The 22,076-nt window shown below is 41.3% G+C and overlaps 2 protein-coding genes across 4 annotated transcripts in view; one reads left to right on the top strand and one right to left on the bottom strand.

Annotated features, from left to right (window-relative positions):
* The window catches only part of IGSF8 (immunoglobulin superfamily member 8), a 33,397-nt gene extending 13,502 nt beyond the window's left edge, over window positions 1-19,895 (bottom strand). Inside the window, exon 1 of one of the 3 annotated variants that reach the window (XM_074223108.1) lies at window positions 19,754-19,895. The gene's annotated coding sequence lies outside the window, so the exon portion shown is untranslated. Of the gene's footprint in view, window positions 1-4,395; window positions 4,527-13,349; window positions 14,662-19,753 lie in introns of those variants that run through there. The other 2 variants (XM_074223109.1, XM_074223107.1) reach the window with 2 other exon arrangements.
* LOC141513360 (sodium/potassium-transporting ATPase subunit alpha-2) overlaps window positions 19,291-22,076 on the top strand; it is a 46,488-nt gene continuing 43,702 nt past the window's right edge. The window contains exon 1 of the mRNA XM_074223105.1: window positions 19,291-19,430. Coding sequence (XP_074079206.1) covers window positions 19,419-19,430 — 12 coding nt within the window. The 5' untranslated portion in view covers window positions 19,291-19,418. The remainder of the gene's footprint in view (window positions 19,431-22,076) is intronic.

The following is a 22,076-nucleotide window of genomic DNA, read 5'->3' as shown; positions in this document are numbered from 1 at the left end:
TATAGAGAGAATAGCCCTCGCTATACTAATAAATACTTGTTGATTAATTGCTGTCATTATGACTCATGGGAGAAGTATTTTAGAAGAGAACAGATAGATTAGTGATATATCCATACATATATACATAACATTGTTTACACTCCAGAAACATGTATAAAATAGATATACAAGGACATAGCTAGAAATAGATACACAGAAAGTCTCCATAAACATCAAAATATTTATAGTGGCACTTTTTGATATAGCAAAGAATCTGAAACAAAGTAAATACCCATCAGTTGAGGAATTGTCAAACAAATTGTGGTACATGAATGTAATGGAATATTTCTAGGTTATATGAAATGTTGAAAATCATGGATAATCAAAGCCAAGAAAACAATAAACACAATTATTGCAATAATATAAATGGAAAGAACAACCACTGAAAAATAATCAAAAGTGAAAGTTGCAAAATGACAAAGAACAAGTATAGTCTCAAAGAAGAGATATAAGAAGGTATTTCACTTTTTTCTTCTCCTTCTCCCACTCTATGGGTATGGAACATTGCAAATATTGTGAGGGGTTTTTTTTTTGATGGTTTGATTGGTTTTGCTGATTTTTTTTCTCTCTTCCTTTTATTCTTTAAAATATTCTTTGTTATATGGGGCAGCTCTCTAAGGAAGGGGAGGGGAGGAACATCAGAGGAAATTTAGATGGTATAAGAAAAACCAAACGTTCAATAAAAATTTACTTTAAAAAGAAATAGATACACATAAAGTCATAAATCACACTCTTGTGTACATTTGATTCTTTCTTACCAATATATGTAAATTTAGTATCATGTCACTGTAGTGGGAACCAAAATAACCTTAGGATGTCCAATGATGAGATAAATTTATGAGACTTTGTCCCCTCAAGTCCTAAAGAGTTATGCTTTCACAACATTCTAAACAAAGATTCTAGATGGACAGACACAGTGGGGCTGCATTTCACTCACACACACACACACACACACACACACACACATGCATACATATCACATCATATATTTGTATTGTGTATAACCTCTCTCTTCTGTTTCTCTGACCCAGATAAAAGCCATTGCAGTGGGGCTAGATAGATGTACTTTTTGATTGGACTTCTGCACCACCCCCCCATAGTATCCTGGGTAGGATTCTCTCCCCCCACCACATTATTCTCTATTGCTTCCCACCCGATATTTCTAAATTCTCCATTAGGGGAATCAAAAAGACAGTTTCAAGAGAGAGAAGAGAAAGAGGAGGGAAGTGATATATAACTGCTGGGCTTGGCATTTTCCAGTTCTTGAGTCTTTGAGGGGAATATTGCCCTTTCCCTGCCCTGGCTCATTCCTGCTGACGCCCACTATGGAATGTCACTTATGGATCCCTCTCTCAGTTGGAATCCCCCCACCCCTCCCTCTTCTAATAAAGTTCTTTGCTCTATTGAGCCTGAATCTAACCCTTTCCTGCACTCTACTCTCAGTTCTCTAAACCTTTGCCACATGAGAAGGATCAAAGGATCATAGATTTTTATAGCTGGATTGAACTTCAGGGATTCTCTATTTAAACCCCCTCATTTTACAGCTGAAGAAACTAAGTCCCAAAGTGGAAAAGTAATATCCCAAGGACCCACAGGGGAAACTGGGGCCCTGGAGGGAATTAATTGGGGAAGAGAACTATTGAGAAGATCTGGAATTTGAGACATGTCTCCTACTTCCCTATCCTCCTTATTTTTTTAACAGGTTGTGGTTAGAACTTGTAATTTCAACAGAAACCTTCCTGAATAATGTCAACTCAGCAACTCAGCAGAAATTTATAGTCTTAAGGACATTGGGAAGTTAAATCATTTGCCCCAGGGTCACATAGCAGTTATCTGTCTCAAGGAAGGATTTGAAAACAGACTTTTATCCACTATTCCATACTATTTCCTTAATCCCACTATTTTAGTCAATATGAAATTAGGTTAAAAAGAACATAAAGGGTTTTTAGAGGTAAAAGAGGTTGCTTAGGAGTTGTTTCTCTGCATCACTGGAGTCTGGATCTGGATTGCTTATACCAATGCTGTCTGACTTCTGGCTCCTCCTCAAGCTGTCACACAGCTCTGCCCTAAAATACAAGTACAAATTGATGTCCAAGAACTGCTTGGGAACCCAGAAAAAGAAAATATCCAGAAAAAGGATCCATTTACAAGATCTAGTTTGGGGGCTTTGAATCAAAATTCTACCTCTACATGCCCACCAATACACACAACATGGGCATACTCATCTACTCAGAGGCCAGCCACTAACAAAGCTGCACAGTTTCAGGACCTGTGGTGAAAAAGATTGCCTTTTGGGAACTTTGAGAGGGAACTGGGTATCCATTCAATTATTTCCTTTTCTGGGGAAGAGAATGAATGAATGAATGAAACATTAAGAGGTTACTATGCACAAGCCCTAGGGGAAACATTGGGGACACAAATAAAAAAAGCAAGGCAGTGCCTTTTTTCAAGGAGTTCCATTCTAATGGGGAAGAAAACATATATGGAAGGTTTCAACTGCAAGTCAGCTGGCAAAGTTCCATGGTCCTTTGAATGCAGTGGCAAAAGAGATGTTTGATAGCTCTTTTTTCATTTTATTTACACCAATAAAATCACATCAAATTTTGATGTTGAACCAGTTGATATTGTCAAAGACTGGTGGCAAGAATTTGGAGGGACAATCTTCAGGATGCAAGCCTGCATTTCTCTAGAGATAGACTTCAAAGATGAAATCTGAGGGTAGAGATAGACTTCAAAGATGAACTCTGAGGGTACTGGGTGTGAAGCAATGCTATTCATAACGCTTTGGGGTTTAAGGTTCTGGGTTGTCCCAATCAGGGTCCAAGAGGAAAGAGAGAGTGGTCAAGGGATTGGTTTGTCTGGCACATGATGCCACATGCCTCTCCTTCAGGGTGCCTCTTGCTTCTGTTAGGCTAATTTTCCTGCCCTGTGAATTAGAGTTGGTTAGTAGTTGGTAGGGATGACTGGTCCCCCTTTCCATAGAAGTTGTTTCATCAGATGATCACCGTGTGATCTGAACTAGAAGCAAGAATGATGCTCTAAGTAATGCTGCAACTCCCAAGGTTCCTGGTCTGTTGATGGTTATTAGTTGGCAATTGTTCTTGATGGTGTTGAGGAAGATGGACCCCCTCCTTACAATGATTTCTTTCCTTAATGATGACTATAGGGGCAGCACTAGAAGCATGTCTGGTAGTCTGAGGACACTGCCATTCCCAAGAGTTGGAGAGGAGATAGAGGTCAAGATAGTGATGGAGTTTTGACTTACCTGGCTCAAGCTGCTTCCTGTCTTATCCTCAGGTGCTTTTGCTGTTATGTGATAGTGTTTTTCCCTTTCTCTATTTGGGGGGGGTGTGAAGAAGAGATAATTTCTATTTAGATAGATGGTTAGATAAGAATATAAGCAAAATCACTTAAAGTTTTCTAGTGACCAAGAGGTTTCCTAATTGACTGAGATAGCACTACAAATTAAGAAAAAACTTGGTATAGTGAACCATGTGGGTCAAGTCCAAATGGCAGGTGGGAAGGGTTGGATCACCTAGCCTGTTTTTTAGGGGGAGGGAGAGGTCACAAGAAAGCAATATATTAAATATGAGTTTTTCAACCTAGAAAGGATCAGGAGAGTGAACTTTAAAGATTAAGTTAGCTATTTCACATACCATGCAGTCTATCTAGACTTGAATCTTGTGTATGTATTTTTAAATTATATTTAATACTAGTGTTAGGGTACAGTGAATAAAGTGCTGGGGCTAGATTCAAAAAGATCTGAGTTCAAATCTAGCCTCAGACATTTACTACCTATATGACTCTGGGCCAGTCACTAAACCCTATTTGCCTCAATTTCCTCATCTGTAAAATGAGCTGGAAATGGCAAATGAATTTGGTATCTGTCAAAAAGCAAAAACAAGAAATAACAAACTGAAATGGGGTCATGAAGAGTCAGAGATGACTGAAATGGCTGAAGAACAATACTAATCTTATCATTTCTAGAAACTTCTTTCCCTTTGAGAATAAGTCACATTCTTGTTGCATGTAGTGATAGAAAAAGAAAGGAAAAGAGAGAGCACATGATTTAATGAAGCATCTAATTACAGTAACAGTAGCAGAATGTGGGGCTTGGTTCTGACAAATCTCTGAGACCAGGGAAGCCAGGACCAGGTCTAAGTCTGGGGAACCAAGGAACATATCAAGATTCAGATTACTGGGTATCTGGCTCAGAAACTATTGTCAAAGAAGTAGCTGTCACCAATCCCAATACACAGAGTTCCCATAGCCTATAGTTTCCTATTCTCAGCACAGCCCACCACACAAAACATTCCTCAGGGAACACTTGGAACATGGAAACACACACAGACTCACAGTGAAAATTATCCAGGTAACCAGACTTCTCTATACTGCAAGGCCATCTTTCCAGCAACATCCATTTTCCAACCACAATCTAAGGACCAGTTTAAAGAGCACCAGTTCAGAGTGGGAGAGAGGTTGGTGTCCTTATTAGGACTATTGGCAATGATTCCTGACTTCTTTTCCAACTGCTCTGCTGCCTTCCTGATTGGAGAAAACAAAGCAGGCACAAGGAGCTCCGACACTCTAGCCAAATGTAAAAGATATGGGATGTTTGGAAAGCTACAAGACAAACAATACAGTTGGGTTGATTCTGAACTGGAAAAATGTCAGAATAGTATTGACCTGGAGTGTTCCAGGGATCTGTCTTTGGTCCAGTGCTGTTTAGTATTTTTATCAGTGACTTGAACTGACAAGTTTGACTAGCACACAGGTCAGATTTGTAAATTTTTTTTAATGAGAAGGAAAATGAACATACTGAATGACAAAGCTCGGATCAAAAGAAATTTCAAGATAGAATGTTTGAATGAACCATTAAATGAAATTTAATATGGATAAATATAAAGACCTATACTTAGTCTTTTTGTTGTTCATTCAGTTTTCAATCATATGTGAATCTTTGGGGTTTTCTTAGAAAAGATACTGGAATGGTTTGCCTTTTCCTTCTCCAATTCATTTTCAGATGAGGTAACTGAGGCAAACAAATTAAATGACATGCTCGGGTTCACAAAGGTAGTAAAGTATTGAAGTTCAGATTTTCTTGACATTGCATCACCAAACTGCCTATATATTTAGTCTGCTCCACAAATGTAAGATGGGAGAGGAGTGTTTAGATAGAAGTTAATCTGAAAAAAATCTGAAGGGTTTATTGGAAGTCTCTGTCCTAGATCCTCTTTTTCCTAGTCTATACTATCTTCCATGGATTCAATTATTAGCTCTATACAGAGCTCCTCAGATCTGCATATTGTGTCCTCATCCTAAGCTCTCACTTGAACTCTAGACCTGCATCACCTATAGGCCCATCAGACATCTTAAACTAGATGCCCCACAAATATTTAAAACTCATTTTGTCTAAAACTGAACCCCTTTTCTGAAAACCTGAAAACCCTCTTCCTTTTGAATTTTCCTATTATTTTCAAAGATACCATCATCTTCCCACTAACCTTGGTTGCCATCCTATCTTCTCATTCACCTTACAAATCTGGTCCATTACCAATTTTGTTATTCCTATTACCTCACAACATCTCTTATAGATATCCCCTCTTTTCACACTCACAACCATCACCTAATTCAGGACCTCATCACCATCTCTCAATTGAATGATTGCAATGCTTTTCTAATCATTCTTGTCCCAAGTCTCTCCTCATGTCAATACATCTTCTATTTAGAAGCCAAAGTGATTTTCCCAAAGCAGAGGAAAATCTGATCCTGTTATTGCCCAATTTAATTAACTCCAGTTGTTTCCTATTATTTCCAGAATCAAACATAAAGTCCTCTGTTTTGCATTTTGAACTTTTTATAAGGTGGCCAGTCACATCCTGTCTTTTGAGTACTCTTATACTTTCTTTTCCTTTGATATACTGGCCTCTTCTCTATTCCTCTCTTGCAACATTCTATTTCTGCCTCTTAGAATTCCTTGATTCCTTCAAGATTCATCATAAATGATACTCTCTGAGGCCTTTCCCAGGTCCCCTGAACTTACTTTGTAAGATTGTTCTTTATATATTCTCTATGTATCTTATATGTACCTGTTTATTTATATTTCACTCTCCCACTAAAATGTAAGCTCCTTGAGAGCAGGGTCTATCTTTTCCTTTCTTTGTACCTATCTCCCTTTGTCCCACTCCCACCTACCTTTAACACAGTGCCTGGCATGTAATAAGCACTTTAAAAATGCTCAGCTTGAGTCAACAATGTGATATGGCTAATAAGCTGACAGTGCAATTTAATAAGATCTTGGGTTGAATTATGACATACCCAGTGTCCAGAACAAAGGAATCTATATACTACATACTTTGACTTAAAGATAATATCTGGAATATTGTGTCTTGGGGGGAGCCACATTAGAAAACACACTGATAAGTTGGAGAGTGTTTCAAAAAGGTTGATCAACATGGTGAAGAACCCCATGATCATGGCATATAAATGTCTGTTGAAGGAACCAGGGATGGTTGGCCTGAAAGAGAAAAGATCATGGGAAGAAATGATAGCTGTTTTCAAATATTTGAAAGGTTGACATAGGGAGGAGAAATTAGATTGTGGGTGTTTTTGTTTTGTTTTGTTTTTGCTGGACCCCAGAAAGCAGAAACAAGAATAACAATCCATGTAGAGGCAGATTTATGTTCAATGTGAAGAAACATTTCCTAACAATTTAAGCTGCCCAAAAGTGGAATAGACTGCCATGTGAGAAAGCCTGGAGGGCTTCAAACAAAAGTTAAGAAAACATTTTGATAGTATAATAGAGGACACATCCTTGTTTAGCATAGACTGGATTGAATGATTGCTGTGGTCATTTTCAGTCAGATTCTGTGTTTCCTGATAGATGGAGAATGATCTTGGGAATTCCTCCTTACTACAGGTCTTATCTCCTTAGAATCCCCACCCAGTGTTTCTTCTTAAATATCTCAGAATATAGTTCTTGTCTAGTTTTTAGCCAATGGAAGTAAAAGGTTACCGGCTTCTGTGTGAGTAATCGGGGTAACTTTGCGTTCAGGTATGTGTTAATCTCTATTTCACTCTCACAAGAAATATAAAACAACATAACAGTAATCCAGTAATGGTGCATTATAATGCTCCTTTAATTTCATTGAGTCATACTCTAAAACCAATACTCTTTCCAGTATATTGAGACCATTTCTCTCTGTCTCTGCTTCCCCAACTTGTGGAATGGGGAAAACCAGCTTTATTTTCTATGGAAGTCAGGCAAGGAGGCAGAGTCCAAGTATCAATTATTGAAACTGCTTAATCTGCCCAATCATCTACATCAGGATGTGGGGATGTAGAAGAGAGAATTTTGTCTGGATACTAGTGGGAATTAAGGCTGATACACACACATAATGTTTTTGCTTTTTAAAAATCAGATATGAATTCAATCTTCCCCTTGAAATCTTGGTTGATGGAGGAGTAAGTGACCTTGAGTTTTCAAAGGTGTGCCAGTGGAGCTCAAGGGCTGGCAGATCTTAACAATTTGGGACCACAGAACTAGAACTGGAAGAACCCCTCAGAGACCAGCAAGTTTAGCTCCCCTCATTTTACAGAGGGACAAATTGAGGCACAGACTCTAGAGCACAGGAGCTGAAATTTGAACTTGATTCCAACTTCAAAATATTATCCTGAGACATCTGGTGGTAGATTAGATAGACTACTGGGTTGAGAGTCAGGAAGATCAAATCCAGCCTCAGATATTTATTAAATGTGCATGTCACTTAACCTCTGTTTTCCTCAGTTTCTTTTGACTATAAAATGGGCTTAATAATAAACTCTGCCTTTCAGGGTTGTTGCAAGGATGAAATTAGATAATAATTGTAATGCACTTATCTCATGGCCTGACACATAATAGGAGCCATATTCTCTCTTCCCCACCCCCCACCCCCAGCCCCATCTGTGTTACAGCAGTTTCATGGGTTGGGCTGTGTATCTGCTCTAAGGGAATCAGCTGGCTATATCCTGGAGAGACTCCCACATGATGAGTTTTCCTGGTCATAGCACTTATTAACCTGAGATTCATGAACTTTCTCCTTAAAAAAAACTTTACCTAAATGAATTGGTTTCCATTTTAATTTATGCATTTTATTTTATGCCATTTAAAACCTTCTGAGGAGTCCATGGACTTCACCAGACTGCTCAAATGATCCATGTAACAAAAATGGTTTAAAAATTCCTGCTTTAAAATATCTACTCAGATACTGGGGGGCTGAAAAGGAAGGAATTTATTAATCTACTATGTTCCAGGCACTTTACAATTATTACAATATTGATTCTCACAATAACCCAGGGATGTGGGTGCTATTGTTATGCCCATTTTGAAGCTCAAGAAACCAAGGCTAGCAGGAGTTAAATGACTTACCCAGAATCACGCAGCTAGTAACAGTGATTGGTTTTGAACTCAAAGTTTTCCTGATTTCAGACCCAACATTCTATTTACGTGTCATTTAAATCAATAAATTTTAAAATTAACTGTTTTTTTAAGTTCCTAAGATAGTGTTGCGTATGGAGAAGAGATCCAGAAGTAAGAGGTATTGGCCTCTATCTGAAGAGAACATGAAGTATGGGCTAGGAAAAAGGATCTAAGAACGTAGAATTAGTATAAGAAGGGTCTCAGCTCCCCTTGAGGAGGTTCCTATTCTTTGAGCTCAAATTCCAACATCACAGTAAAGAAAGACAAATGAAGCTGTGTCCAGGACTTAAGCCTCTGTGAGGCCTGTGGAAGAGCCGGAAGAAGCTGAAGGGAGACAACACAGCCTCCTGATAGGAGGAGCAGGGGAGGCGGGGTACTCTGGGCCAGCAGTTGGGTCAGATCTCTGGCCAAAGCAAACCCTCCTCAGGGGTTGGGGTGCCGCTCCCTCCTCCTCCCTTCAGATTTAATCAAAGGCAAACAGGAACCCTAGAGGGACCAGCTGTGTCCCTTGATCCCCATGCCCAGCATGGACTATTAACCCCAGCTTCCCTGCAGCTGATACCATATTTCTCTTAGCTTACAAGAACTTTGCAATCAAATTCAACCAGTGTTCATTGTTATATGAATTAATTAGTATTGGAATGCACAAAAGGTCTCCAGTCCCACCACCCCCACCTTGTAATGTCCCTCAGCCTTTACTTCTTCCCTTTCAGGGTCTTTCTAACCCTTTTTGTCCTAACCCTTGTCCTTTCCCTTCATTATGCCCCCAGACTATGTTACTTTTCTCCAGAGTCCCCCATCCCCTCCTCCAAGTGTCTACCAGTCTCTGCTTCTTCCCCTTCAATGCCTCTCCGACCTTTTTCCCCTACCCCAATTTCTCCCAGCTTCTGCTTCTTCTCCTCCTTAAAGTCCTTCCAAAGTTAACCCCTCTCTCCCAATGTCTTCCCCCAAGCCATTCTCATCTTCCCCTGTATCTTTCTGGCTTCTCTCCCCAACCACAGTCTCCCCTTAAGGCTCTAAGAAACCTTTATTCTTCTCCTCTCAATATTGTTCCAGATTCGTCCCTGCCCAAGTTGTCTTCCACTGACTACAGAAACTAAGAATTGAAAGAATCTCTAAAGCATTCCTGAAAAAAGTATTATCCCCGAAAACCTCCAGTGAAAACTACTGCCATGAGAGGCCTCCCTTTTTACTTAGGGATAATGTAAATTATCAGAAGGCTAGTTTCCTTTTCTATTGATCAGAAATCTTCATCTTTGCAACTTCCTTCTACCAACAACTCCTAGTTCTCTTTTAGGCCAAGGAGAATAAATATAATCTTCCTTCTACAAAAATCCCTTTGAATACTTGAAGACAAAGATCTTGGTTCCTCCAATGATCTCAATCAAGGCTTTCCTCCATAACCTGCTTTCCAGCTTACATGTGGAGTTTTGTTCAGATCTAAGATTTTATCAGTTTGAGGAACTGCTGATATAGAAACTCTCTCCAGTAATAGACTGAAACATAGATACATCTACAAATCATATCAGCATATCAATTAGCAAACTGCCTGTGCTATGGGCCAAGCACTTTGTGAGGCCTTTGGGAACTTACAATCTTTTAGGGTTCCTTCCATGCCAAGAAATGAGTTGATTCATTGTTGGTGGAATTGTGAACTGCTACAACCATTCTGGAGAGCAATTTGAAACTATGCCCAAAGTGCAATAAAACTGTTCAAATATCATTACTAGGTCTATATCCCAAAGATATAGAAAATGAGAAAAATGAGAAAAGCCTCACAGTTCAAAAATATTTATAGTAACTCTTTTTGTTGTGGCAAAGAACTGAAAATTGAGGAGATATCCATCCATTGGGGAATGGCTGAACAAGTTATTGTACATAAGTGTTATGGAGTATTATTGTTCTATAAGAAATCATGAGCAACTGGACTTTAAAGAAAGACCTTCATGAGCTGAAGGGAGCAGAACCAAGAGAATATTGTATACATTAGCAAAAACTTTGTGAGATGATCAACTATGTTAGATGCAGCTCTTCTCAGAAACTGAGAGATCAAGGACAATCCTGAGAGACCTGTTAAGGAAAATGCCATCCAAAACACTACTGGAAACAATTAGCAATTTTAGCAAACTTGCAGGATATAAAATAAGCCCTCATAAATCCTCAACTTTTCTATGTATGACTAGCAAGATACAGCAAGAAGAGCTAGAAAGAGAAATCCCATTCAAAGTAACCTCAGACAATATTAAATACCTGGGAGTCTATTTGCCAAGGCAGATTCAGAAACTTTTTGAAAACAATTACAAAACATTTCTCACACAAATTAAATCAGATTTAAATAACTGGGCAAACATCAATTGCTCATGGAGAGATAGAGCTAATATAACAAAAATGAAAATTCTACCAAAACTAAACTACTTGTTTAGTGCCATACCAATCAAAATTCCAAAAAAAATTACTTTAATGAGTTAGAAAAAGTTGTAAGTAAATTCATATGGAGAAATAAGAAGTCAAGAATTTCCAGGGATTCAATGGAAAAAAGTGACAAAGAAGGGGGCTTAGCCCTACCTGATCTAAATTTTATAATAAAGCATCAGTTATCAAAACTGTCTGATATAGGCTAAGAAATAGATTGGTGGACCAGTGGAATAGACTAGGTGTAAAAGCAGGAAATGATTATAGTAATCTGCTGTTTGATAAACCCAAAGAGTCCAGCTATTGGGATAAAAACTCTCCCTTATTAAAAACTGCTGGGAAAATTAGAAGTTAATATGGAAGAAATTTAGATTAGACCAACACCTCACACCCTTTACCAAGATAAGATACAAACGGATACAGGATTCAGACATAAAAAACAATACTATAAGCAAATTAGAAGATCGAGGACTAGTTTACCTGTCAGATCTATGGAAAGAGAAGCAGTTTATGAATAAGGAAGAGGTGGAGAACATCACTAAAAACAAACTAGAGGATTTCAATTACATTAAATTAAAAAGCTTTTGCACAGACAAAACCACTGTAACCAAGATCAAAAGAAATGTAGTAAACTGGGAAACAATCTTTACAACTAATATTTCTGACAAAGGACTCATTTCTAAAATATACAGAGAACTGAGTCATGTTTTTAAAACAAAAAGCCATTCCCCAATTGACAAATGGTCAAAGGAAATGCAAAGGCAATTTACAGATGAAGAGATCAAAGCAATCCATAGTCATATGAAAAATTGCTCTAAATCATTACTTATTAGAGAAATGCAAATTAAAGCTTCCCTGAGGTACCACCTAACACCTCTCAGACTGACCAATATGACCAGAAAGGATAATTATCATTGTTGGAAGGGTTGTGGGAAATCTGGGACACTATTACATTGTTGGTGGAGCTGTGAACTCATCAACCTTTCTGGAAATTTGCAACTATGCCCAAAGGGCAACAAAAATGTGCATACCCTTTGATCCAGCAATACCACTACTGAGTCTATACCCTGAAGAGATGATGAAAAAGGGTAAAAACATCACTTGTACAAAAATATTCATAGCAGCCCTGTTTGGGGTGGCAAAGAATTGGAAATCAAGTAAATGTCCTTCAATTGGGGAATGGCTTAGCAAATTGTGGTATATGTATGTCATGGAACACTATTATTCTATGAGAAACCAGGAAGGATGGGAATTCAGGGAAGCCTGGAGGGATTTGCATGAACTGATGCTGAGTGAGATGAGCAGAACCAGAAAAACACAGTACACCCTAACAGCAACATGGGAGTGATGACCAATCTTGATGGACTTGCTCGTTCCATTAATGCAACAATCAGGAACAATTTGGGGCTGTCTGCAGTGGAGAATACCATCTGTATCCAGAGAAAAACAACTGTGGAGTTTGAACAAAGACCAAGGACTATTACCTTAAATTTAGAAAAAAACTGCTATCTCATTGTCTGATCTTGCTATCTCTTATACTTTGCATTTCTTCCTTAAGGATATGATTTCTCTCTCATCACACTCAATTTGGATCAATGTATACCATGGAAACAATGCAAAGACTGACAAATTGCCTTCTGTGGGGGATGGGGGAGGAAAGTAAGATTAGGGGAAAATTGTAAAACTCAAAATAAATAAAATCTTTAATTTAAAAGAAAAGAAAATATTATGACAGGCTTCTAATTTATTCTACTATTGATTTTGTAACAAAGTAAAATTATTCTAAAGAAAGGAAAATGCCATCCACATTCAGAGAAAAAACTATGGATTCTGAATGTAGAGCAAAGAACACTATGTTCACTTTTTTTTAAAACTTTTTATGCTTTTTCTTTTTTTTTTCTCATGGTTCTTTTTATCTTAGTTCTAATTTTTTCTCTCACAATATGACTAATATGGAATTATGTTAAACATAGTTGTACATGTACAACTTTTACCAGATTGTTCCCCGTAAGGAAGAGTGAAGGGAGGGTGACAGAAAAATGTGGAACTCAAAAACTTGCAAATGGATGAATGTTGAAAACTACCTTTGCATGTAATTGAAAATAAAGAGGAAAAAAAGAAATGATTTGTGGAAACTTGCTGTGATCTTTCTATGTGTCAGAAGCAGAATTTGAACCCAGATCTTCCTGACTTCAAGGCAGGCCCTCTACCTGCTAAGCTTATCAGTAGCTGTACTTTAATATAGTCTCTATCCTTTTCCAGTTTAGTTTCCACAGCTCCTCCTCAGAGAGAGAGGGGTTGGCTTCCTGCTCCCCTAAGGGCAGCTGTACCTACTTTCACAGATTCTCCCTTTCAATGATAGTGCTACAATCAAGTCTTTCACATTACTTCTGTTGCTTATTGATTAGTTGATTCAGGAAGGCTAGGAGATGGTCTTTACCTTAGTAGTAGAGCTGAGTGTGCCACTGGACCCAGATGACTTTGGAGCAGAGAGTGAGACTGGTGACTGCATAGTCCTCCCTCCCTCAAAACCAATTCACTTGGTAGTGGACAGGTGGGGAAATGGAGACATTGTGCGTGTCATATCCAGATAAGCACGTTTGCCCTGGACCCAACATGTCTCCTGAGACAATGAAGCTTATCTTTCCCTCCTTCTCTTTCTCTGTGTGTGTGTCTTATTGTCTTTCGATATCTGTCTCTGTGTCTCAGTTTCTGTCTCTGTTTCTCACTGTCTCTCTGACTCTGTATCTTTCTTTATTTCTGTCTCTGTCTTTGTCTCTGCCTCTGTCTCTCTATGTCCCTGTCTCTGTTTGTCTGCTCTGCCCTCCTCCTCCTCCCCCCCATCCCTAACAGGGGAAAAACAACAGAAAGAGATTCAGACCTGGAGAGAAAAGTCAAGGATGTAAACATAGGAGAAAAAAAAAAACAAGACCCAGAGATAAAGAGAGAAAGAGATTTGGAGAAGCATAGATGAGATTGGGAAGAGAACAAAAATTAGAGACAAAGAAAAGGAGAACAGGAGAGAGGTAGTGACAGAGGAAGAAGAGAGAAAGAGAAACTCAAGAGACAAAGGAGAGAAAAAGGAAAGAGAAAGAAAGACAGATGCAGGCAGAAAAAGAAGGGTGAAAGAAGAAAGATGTTTGGTTTAGGCCCAGGAGGTGGGGGTGGGGGGAATGATGATAAAACCAAAGATGGGTGAGGCTCTAGGAGGGTGAGTTAAAAAAGGCTAAAAGAGCTCCCGGTACTCCCTTCCCCACCCCCACCTCTTCCCTCCCTCTCTCCTTCATGATCTTGAAACAACCTTCAAGTCTGGGCTGGAGGCCCCAGGAGGTCAGTCACTTAGGAAACAAAACTGTTTCTTGGAGACCTTGAAAGCCCATCTGCAGCCGATGCACGTCCCCAACCCCCGCTTCCCTGGTGTGTGCCTGCACACATACACATTCTCTCATAGAATCTCACGTAGACACCCAGCTCTCTCACAACCAGTCACACACACACATATACATATACACACACACATACACACACTCTTGCCCATGCTTCCACTCTATTGCACACAGTCACATACAGCAACACACAGATTTTCACATACTCCCACATATTTAGATCCAAGCTCCCACATACTGACACATACACACATACTCTCCCTCTGTAAATGAGGTCAGGCTATAAAATAGAGGCAGTGGGACATAGAGCAAGCACTGAACTAGACTTGGAATCAGGGTTCCAAGCTTAGCTCTTTCACTTCCTACCTGTGCAACTCAGCCTCAGTTTCTTCTTACGTAAAATGGGAGTAAAAATACTTTTGCCTACTTACCTCAAAAAGGCATGAGGAAAGCATTTTGGAACACCTCTAGTACCATTGAAATGGGAATTTATTATTAGTAGTAAATAGTTTGACTTAGTGTTTGTTAGCAAATGAGGTTCTTTTAATCCTTAAGAAGTAGTCTCCCCTTGGGGAGACCATAAACTTCCTTCTTTCAAATTTACAACCATTGCTCAAAATCCTTTTCAACTCTTCTGAAGTTGCTGTCTCTTATGCAAATGTCCCCCTTGACCTGCCCCTTCCCTTCCACTCACCTATAGTTTAAAATTATCTTCCACATTCGCATATTAATACATTAACAAGCTAACATACATAAATCTATATGTTCTCATTCTCACATACATTCTCAAACTCCCAGTCAGTTCCCTTGCTTCTTAGCTCTTTCCATAGCAAACCAAGCAAAACTGTAATTCCATCTTATTCCTCTTTATCCCTCTACCAAGTCAAATATAACTTGTTCCCCTTTCCATTCCTCCCAATTCAGAGCTGCCTCCTGGCCTGGCTTTCGGCGATTTCTCAGCTCTGATTCTCCTTTCAATTTCAACCCATCCCCCTGTCATTCTGGACCTTTCTCTTCCCCCTCCCCCTCCCCATAAATTCTTCATTACTCTCCCCTAGAATCCTACTTTGCCAAAGGCCCCAGTCCAACCGGATGCCCAGAGGAAGACAGTAGCCTGAGCCAGGTACCCCAGATTCAAGAGGGTGAGAATGTCCATGCTCTAGTCCCAGATCCTGGGGACTTTGTCATGGTGGGCTAGAAGGGATCTCTCTGAGTGAAGAAAGAAAGATATTGAATTCCAGGGCAGATAATATATTTTTCCAAAGGAGAACAGAAGCACTAGAGATTGGGAGCCAGGAATTCCACACTTAGACTGCAAGGCTCCATGCCCACTGTGGCCCTCCTTCTCATCTGGTGCCATAGAAATCCATGTGAGCAGCAACCCAAAACCCACTGTATTAACTTTGGGTTTGGGGGCAAGCAAATATATGAGACGATGGTGCTGACCCCTACCTATGCCCATTGAGCAATTAGGAGAGGATATAGCCCTACTTTTAAGGCAACAGATAAGGAAAATCAGTTTTCTTGGTGTCATCATTATTATCACATCCATTTTATATTTATTTATTTATGGATTGATTGATGTTTGTCCTTCATTCTTGAAGAGGACCAAGTCATCAGGGAGGTGAAGCCATGAAATGCAAGTGAACTGGATTTGAAGGAGAAGATGCTATGCAAAGTCACCAACCTCACTTTCTCCTCTGGAGTCTTCTGGATTCAGTGGCCAGATATGGAACAGGATAACTGAGATGGCCCTGGATGACAGGTAGGGAAACTGAGACTCATGTAAGTTTAAGTTTTTCCCATGGCCACATAACTTCAAGTAACAAAATGAGAATTTAAACTATGCTACCTGATCTACTCTCTTTTCACTATTCCATACCGTCTCTAAAGGATGCAGGCATTTCAGGGTGACAAATAGGATAATACTGGTTTTGTTCTCAACACTCAGGCTAATGATCTTCTGAAAGATGCATAGTGTAGTGGAAAGAACATTGGTGTTAAGAATTAAAATAGGTTTATGATCTAGGTCTTCCTCTCATTAGCTGTATGACCTTGGGCAAGTCACCTTCCCAATTTGGGCCTCAGTTTGCTCATCTGTAAAATGAGGAATAAGAACTAGATGAACCTCTATGGTTCTCATGAGATTATTTTTAACCATATTCTTCACTAACCCCACAAATTAGAGAAACTGAGGTCTAGAGAGGATCAAGACCAGAAGATAGTCCTGTTGCTTAGTTGTGTCCAATAAAAAGGTCCAGCTATGGAAGACAGATTAGCCTCCATTCATCATCTAGTCTCTTCCTCTAGGCCAGATGTTCTCCTCAGTCACCCTAATGACTGGAGTACAAAAGAGCTAACATCAGCAATGTGCTAAGCAATTTTTTGTTTCTCAAAGATTGTCTCATTTGATTCTCTCAACGATCCTGAATTGTTGGTGCTATTTTTATTCCCATCTTATAATTGAAGAAACTGAGGAAGTCAGAGGTTAAGAGAATTGCCCAGGGTCACATAGCTAACGAGTGTCCCCAAGCCCAGTACATAGTACACTGTGCCACCAGCTGCCTCTAGTTTTTCTCATATCCTTGTTCTAACACATATCCTTCCTGGTATACACTATCAGTCCCTTCTTTTTCACCCTTTCCTCATATACCGATAGTTATCTAGAAAGCTAAAACTAAAGTTTTTCTTTCTTTGTTCTTTGTCTCTTCTTCAGGTTGTATTATAGGGGAAATCATTTTCAGGGGAAAGAGAGGGCATGAAGTAAGGGTGGTTCTGCTCTACCTCCAGCAGGCATGTCTATTCGGAAGTGGGCCATGCCCCCACCGGATCCCTGTAATGGAAAATCCCAGCGGCATAGCAGGAAGGGGGGGGTCAGTTATTTGGGGAATTCAGGCAGGGGCCTTGAATAGAGAGATCGGATTTGCCAGAGAGAACAGGCAATAATCCCTCTGTGGGGAGCTCCTCTCTGGAGTCAGGGACAGACCTGACTCAGCCTTGGAGGAGCCCATTGCCCACCCCCCACCTAGGACCTCAGCTCCTCTGACATACTCCTCCAGGTTTTCTTCATTTTTCCTCCTCCCTAAACCCAGAATACAAACATTCCCTTTTGTAGGTATCTCAGTTCCTCACTATCTGGAGAGCCAGGAATATATACTATTAGAAAATCTTGCCTTAAAACAGCCTTCTTCTCTGCTTTTACCTATTCCCATCCCAGAAGAAGGAAAAATTTGTTAGGAGACAGTGGGCGTTTTTTTCCCTTCTTCCTCTCTCAGTTCTTTTCTTTATCCCTCTCTCTCCGTTCTTTCTACCCCTTATAGTGACAATGATGTTCCCAGTCTACTAATTCATTCAAGGATCATTTTACCCATCCTGCCTTTGGAATAGGCACCCTCAGCCTGAGTCTCCCTACCAGAGGAGAGTCCTCATTCTTCACCAGGAAAGACATGCGGGTTCAAAGACTGGATTCCAATGACCTTATGCAAGTCCTCTCACTTCAACATCAGTTTTCTTATCTGTAAAACTAGAGCACTGGATGAAAAGACCTCTAAAGGCCATTCCTGCTCTAAATCCTCTGACTTGTTCCAGAATCTTATATTTCTCCCAGGTAGGAAAGTCTTGATGTCTAGTCTCAGTCATTCAGACTTCAGCATTTTGAGTCCTCACTGGAAATAACTTATAATAATAATAGCATTTTTATAATACTTTTAAGGTCTGCAAAATACTTTACAGATAACTCCTTTTATCCCCATAAAAACCATAGGAAGTAGATGTCATTATTATTCCTATTTTACAGATGAGGAAACAAAGTCAGCCAGTGATAAAGTGATTTGCCCAGGGTCACACAACCAAGAAGTCTTTGAATTCAAGTCTTCCTGACTCTAGGTCCAGTTCTCTATCTGTTGTGCCACTGGGCTGCCTTACTTACCCTTGTGACTCAAAAACTGTTATTAAGTTGATTTCCTGACCTTCTTCCCATTCTCCATTTCACCTTAGTGAAATGCCCCCTTAGTGCCCTCTTCCCATCTCTCTTCCTTACCCTACCCTCTTCAAGCAATTTTTCTTCTCTTGATTCTATCCCAAATGCCAAACCAAGGATGGAGAGTTAAAACTCTTGGGTTCTTAGGGAAAGGAGCAGGAAGAGGTCACCTCATGTACCATCTACCTGAAATGAATCCAACGGTACCTAGGGATACTTTGTGGCCTTGGTCTGCCCTTCCCTTACCATCTCTTCATCTTGAGTTCTGCTTGCGCTCCTGGGAAAATTAGATGCAGGATTTGGGATTCTTCTCTGTGGCCTAGTATTTAGCTTAGGAAGCTGGTAAGAAAAGCAGGCAGGTTTATCTTTTAACCCTTATTAGAAGCCCTTGCTCTACCTTTTCCAGATCTGGGGGTACCATCTCAAAAAGTTGTTCAAGACTTCATAATTGGTTTTTCTTTCAATCTGCACAAGCATCATGTCTAATGAACTGAACACTGGATCTAAATTCTGATCTTGGCTATGCCACTAACCTGTGGGTGACCTTGGGTGAGTCACTTAACCAGTTTCTTCATTTGCAAAATGGGCTAGGCAGTCTCTTCCAGCTCTCAAATTACATAGCTCAATAGACTCCTACATAGGTGAGGGTTCTGGGTTCTAATTCCTCTCTCTTACTACCTCCCACCCCTCCCCCTCCCCTTCCCTCTTCATGGGACCTCAGGGTTGAGGAACTAAATGAACAGATTTCCCTCTCATGTCCTTTCTGTTCTATAAGAACTACTTTGAAGAAGTTCCACCCTCTCCTCATCTCCAACACCCCCCCAAGATCTCCCCACTCCCCTGCTCCTCTCTGTTAGTGACTGCCAAAGGCAAGTCGGGGAGACAGAGAGAAATTGGGGAGGGAGGGCAACCATCAGGACAAGAGGCACTAAGGGGCTGGAGGGGAGGAGCCCTCAGGGATCCTATTTCAACAAGAGGCTCTTTCCCGAGCAGGAGGGGGGCGAGAGGGGGAGAGAGACCTATTTAAAGCTACCCTGTTACTTCGGCTGTCTCTGTCCGTCTGACTCGATCTCCGCCTGTCCGAGTTGACGATCCTTCCCATTGGCCTCTCCGTTCTCAGTCCCTGCAGCTCCTCTGCCCCAAGATGGGCCGTGGGGTGAGTACCCCTGAAAGCTGAGCCCACCCCCTCTGCTACCATGACTCTTACCAAGCATGGAGCTACGAGGAGGGAAGGTTGGCAAAACAGGGACCAAGGATGGGGGGGGGGTGGAGAAGAGAGTGTGGGAAGTGGGAAGGAAGACCCAGGGAGGCAGCTCAGAGGAGGGCACACTCACACACTTACACACACACACACACACACACACACACACACACACACACACACACACAGACCTATCCCCTTCACAGAGATCTATTCACATTACAGTCATAGACTCCATCTCTCAGGCTCCAGCCCACCCTAAACATGGTCAAACTTACTCATTAATCCTCTTCCTAACACTCCTGTATCCCCATCCATTTGCTGCTTTTCTTTCTCCTACCCTAAGTCAACTGAAGGGTCATCTGGTCCTGTTTGTTCCCAGGCCCCAAAAGACAGTCCCCTGGGACTGCCCATCAGAGAGGGTAGAGAACCCGCTGGCTTAGTGAGGGCTGGGAGGGGCGGAAGCTATAGGGCTTAAGCATCTCATTCTCTGGGTAGCCAAGCAGCTCCGGACACCCCGTTCTCTGGATCCTGAGTGCCAGGGACAGCTGGGAGAGGTGGGGGGAGGAGTGAAGGCCCCCCGCCATGTCCTGGGCAGCATTGCCCTTGGGCTTAGGGCTATGCCCGGGAAGGATTTTCCCAGTAGTTTGTGAAAGCAATCTGCCCCCTTGTCCCTGCCCATGCAATTCTCAGACGAAAGGAATTCCTGTTAAGCAAATTAAAGACCTCCTCTGGGCACTATCTTTTTAGCCCATGGGAGGTAGGGCCTAAGTTTGGGATAGTTGGAAATATTATTTCCATCTGTGGAAGATTGACCCTAACCCCTTATACATCACAGCATTGGCAATCCCTTTCCTCTGGGAAAGGGCATAGTAAAGAATGGAAGGCTTCTAGAGCAAACCTAGAGCCAGAAGTGGAGAGACTTCCCAAAGGACAAGGGGACTATAAAGGGTCAGACCAGGACACATCTGAGTTCAACAGCTGAAAAAGCTGTGGGGTGGGGACACCAGGGTTCCTGGTCTTGGATGAGAGCTATAAATAGAGAATGAGAGAGAATCACAATACGTGTGTGACCCTGTATTTCTATGTTCATGACTGTATCTCTGTGTATATGTGTAGATGTCAGAGGATGTGCATTTGTATCTGTCAATGGAAATGTGAAAGTATGTCAATGGAACACCACTTGTGACAAGGCCCAAGTGTAGCTGCCATCCTGTATTGGGTGTGTGTGAACTTGTGGACTTGTGGACTTGAATATTAGTGTCTCAGAAAGGAATTTCATCTTTAGGACATTAGATGTCTTTGGGAGTTTATTTAGTCCTGAGTCTTTCAGCTGAACTTGAATTTCAGAATAGCAGGAGGGGTAAGTCTCCTGGAGGAGTGAATTCCCAATGTGCCTGCCAGGATTATTTGGTAGAAAGACTGGATGAAACAGTCAAAGATGGGGAGAGGGTCAGGCAATAGGGTTCACAGCTGGGGGAGACAAGCTCTCCCACTGATTTTCACTTTAGGTTGGCTGAGTTTCCTCCAAGAGGTACTGGTGAGAAAATAATGCTGAGTAGGGACCCAGGAATGAATTACAGGAAAATGAGTCCCATGGAAGCTGTAGAATGCTACAGCTCACTGGCTAGCCCCAGTTTTAGTCCCTCACCTCCCTGACCCTGAAACTCCTCCTTTAGTGATTTAAGTTGTAATAATAGCCAGGTGGGGAATGAAAACAGACTGTTTCAGCTAAAGAACGCAGGATGAGATAGGGATGGCTATAGCTTGGATTCTAGCCCATCAGGGAGGACCACCCTGTTCTCTGCAATACTAAAGATCCTCAGATTCTGGTTTCTAGGGTGCTGCTCTCCAGTCCAGAATTGTCAACTTCCCACCAGTCCTATAAGGGGAGAGTCCCGCTGGTCCCCAGTCCAGAGCTGGTCTCATCTCACCTCCCACAGCCATGAGGGAAGGCTGGGAGGTGGGGGAGGGAGAACTGTGGTGGGAGGGGGATGCCGGTCTTCTCCAGCTGCAGTAGGGAGGTAGGGTTGGGGGGGGCAGATTGGGCTGATTTCCAGTCGCCCCCGCTCTGTCCTAGCCTCTGGCTTTCTCAGAAAGAACTCACTGTTCTCCTTCCGCATTCAGGACCCTGAGAAGGGGAGAGTGGGTAAAGGGGAGGGGAGGGGGGGTTAAGAGGCAAAGGGGTCCTTCCTTCCTCTCTCCCTTTCTTCCCTAGGCTGCCGCTGGCCCTGGCTCTCTGCGGGCTCCTGGCTCCAGAGTTTGAGATGCCTGCCAGGACAAGAGGAGGGGGGCAGAGGGGGGTAGTCTGTCCCAAGCTCAAGGCCTTCTGGGGAATGGAGTGGGATTGTGGGGGTGGGGGGGAGAGGAGGAGCTGCTAAGAGCAGACTGTATCCTATGGTCAAAAGTTTCTTAAATCACTAGGCTAGTGATCTAAAACAATATATGTATATACACTTGAATCTAATTTTCACATCATTCCTTTTATGTCAAAATACATATTAAATGTCCCTAACTTTGGTCCTTGTCCCTCCACCCCAAGTATTATCACCTTACCCTGAAGAGTTTGTCCAGTCTAGAAAAACTATAGTTTGGTCCACA

The sequence above is a fragment of the Macrotis lagotis genome, chromosome 2, assembly GCF_037893015.1.
Source record: "Macrotis lagotis isolate mMagLag1 chromosome 2, bilby.v1.9.chrom.fasta, whole genome shotgun sequence".
NCBI classification, from domain to species: domain Eukaryota; kingdom Metazoa; phylum Chordata; class Mammalia; order Peramelemorphia; family Peramelidae; genus Macrotis; species Macrotis lagotis.
This window is presented reverse-complemented; position numbering and strand designations above follow the sequence as displayed.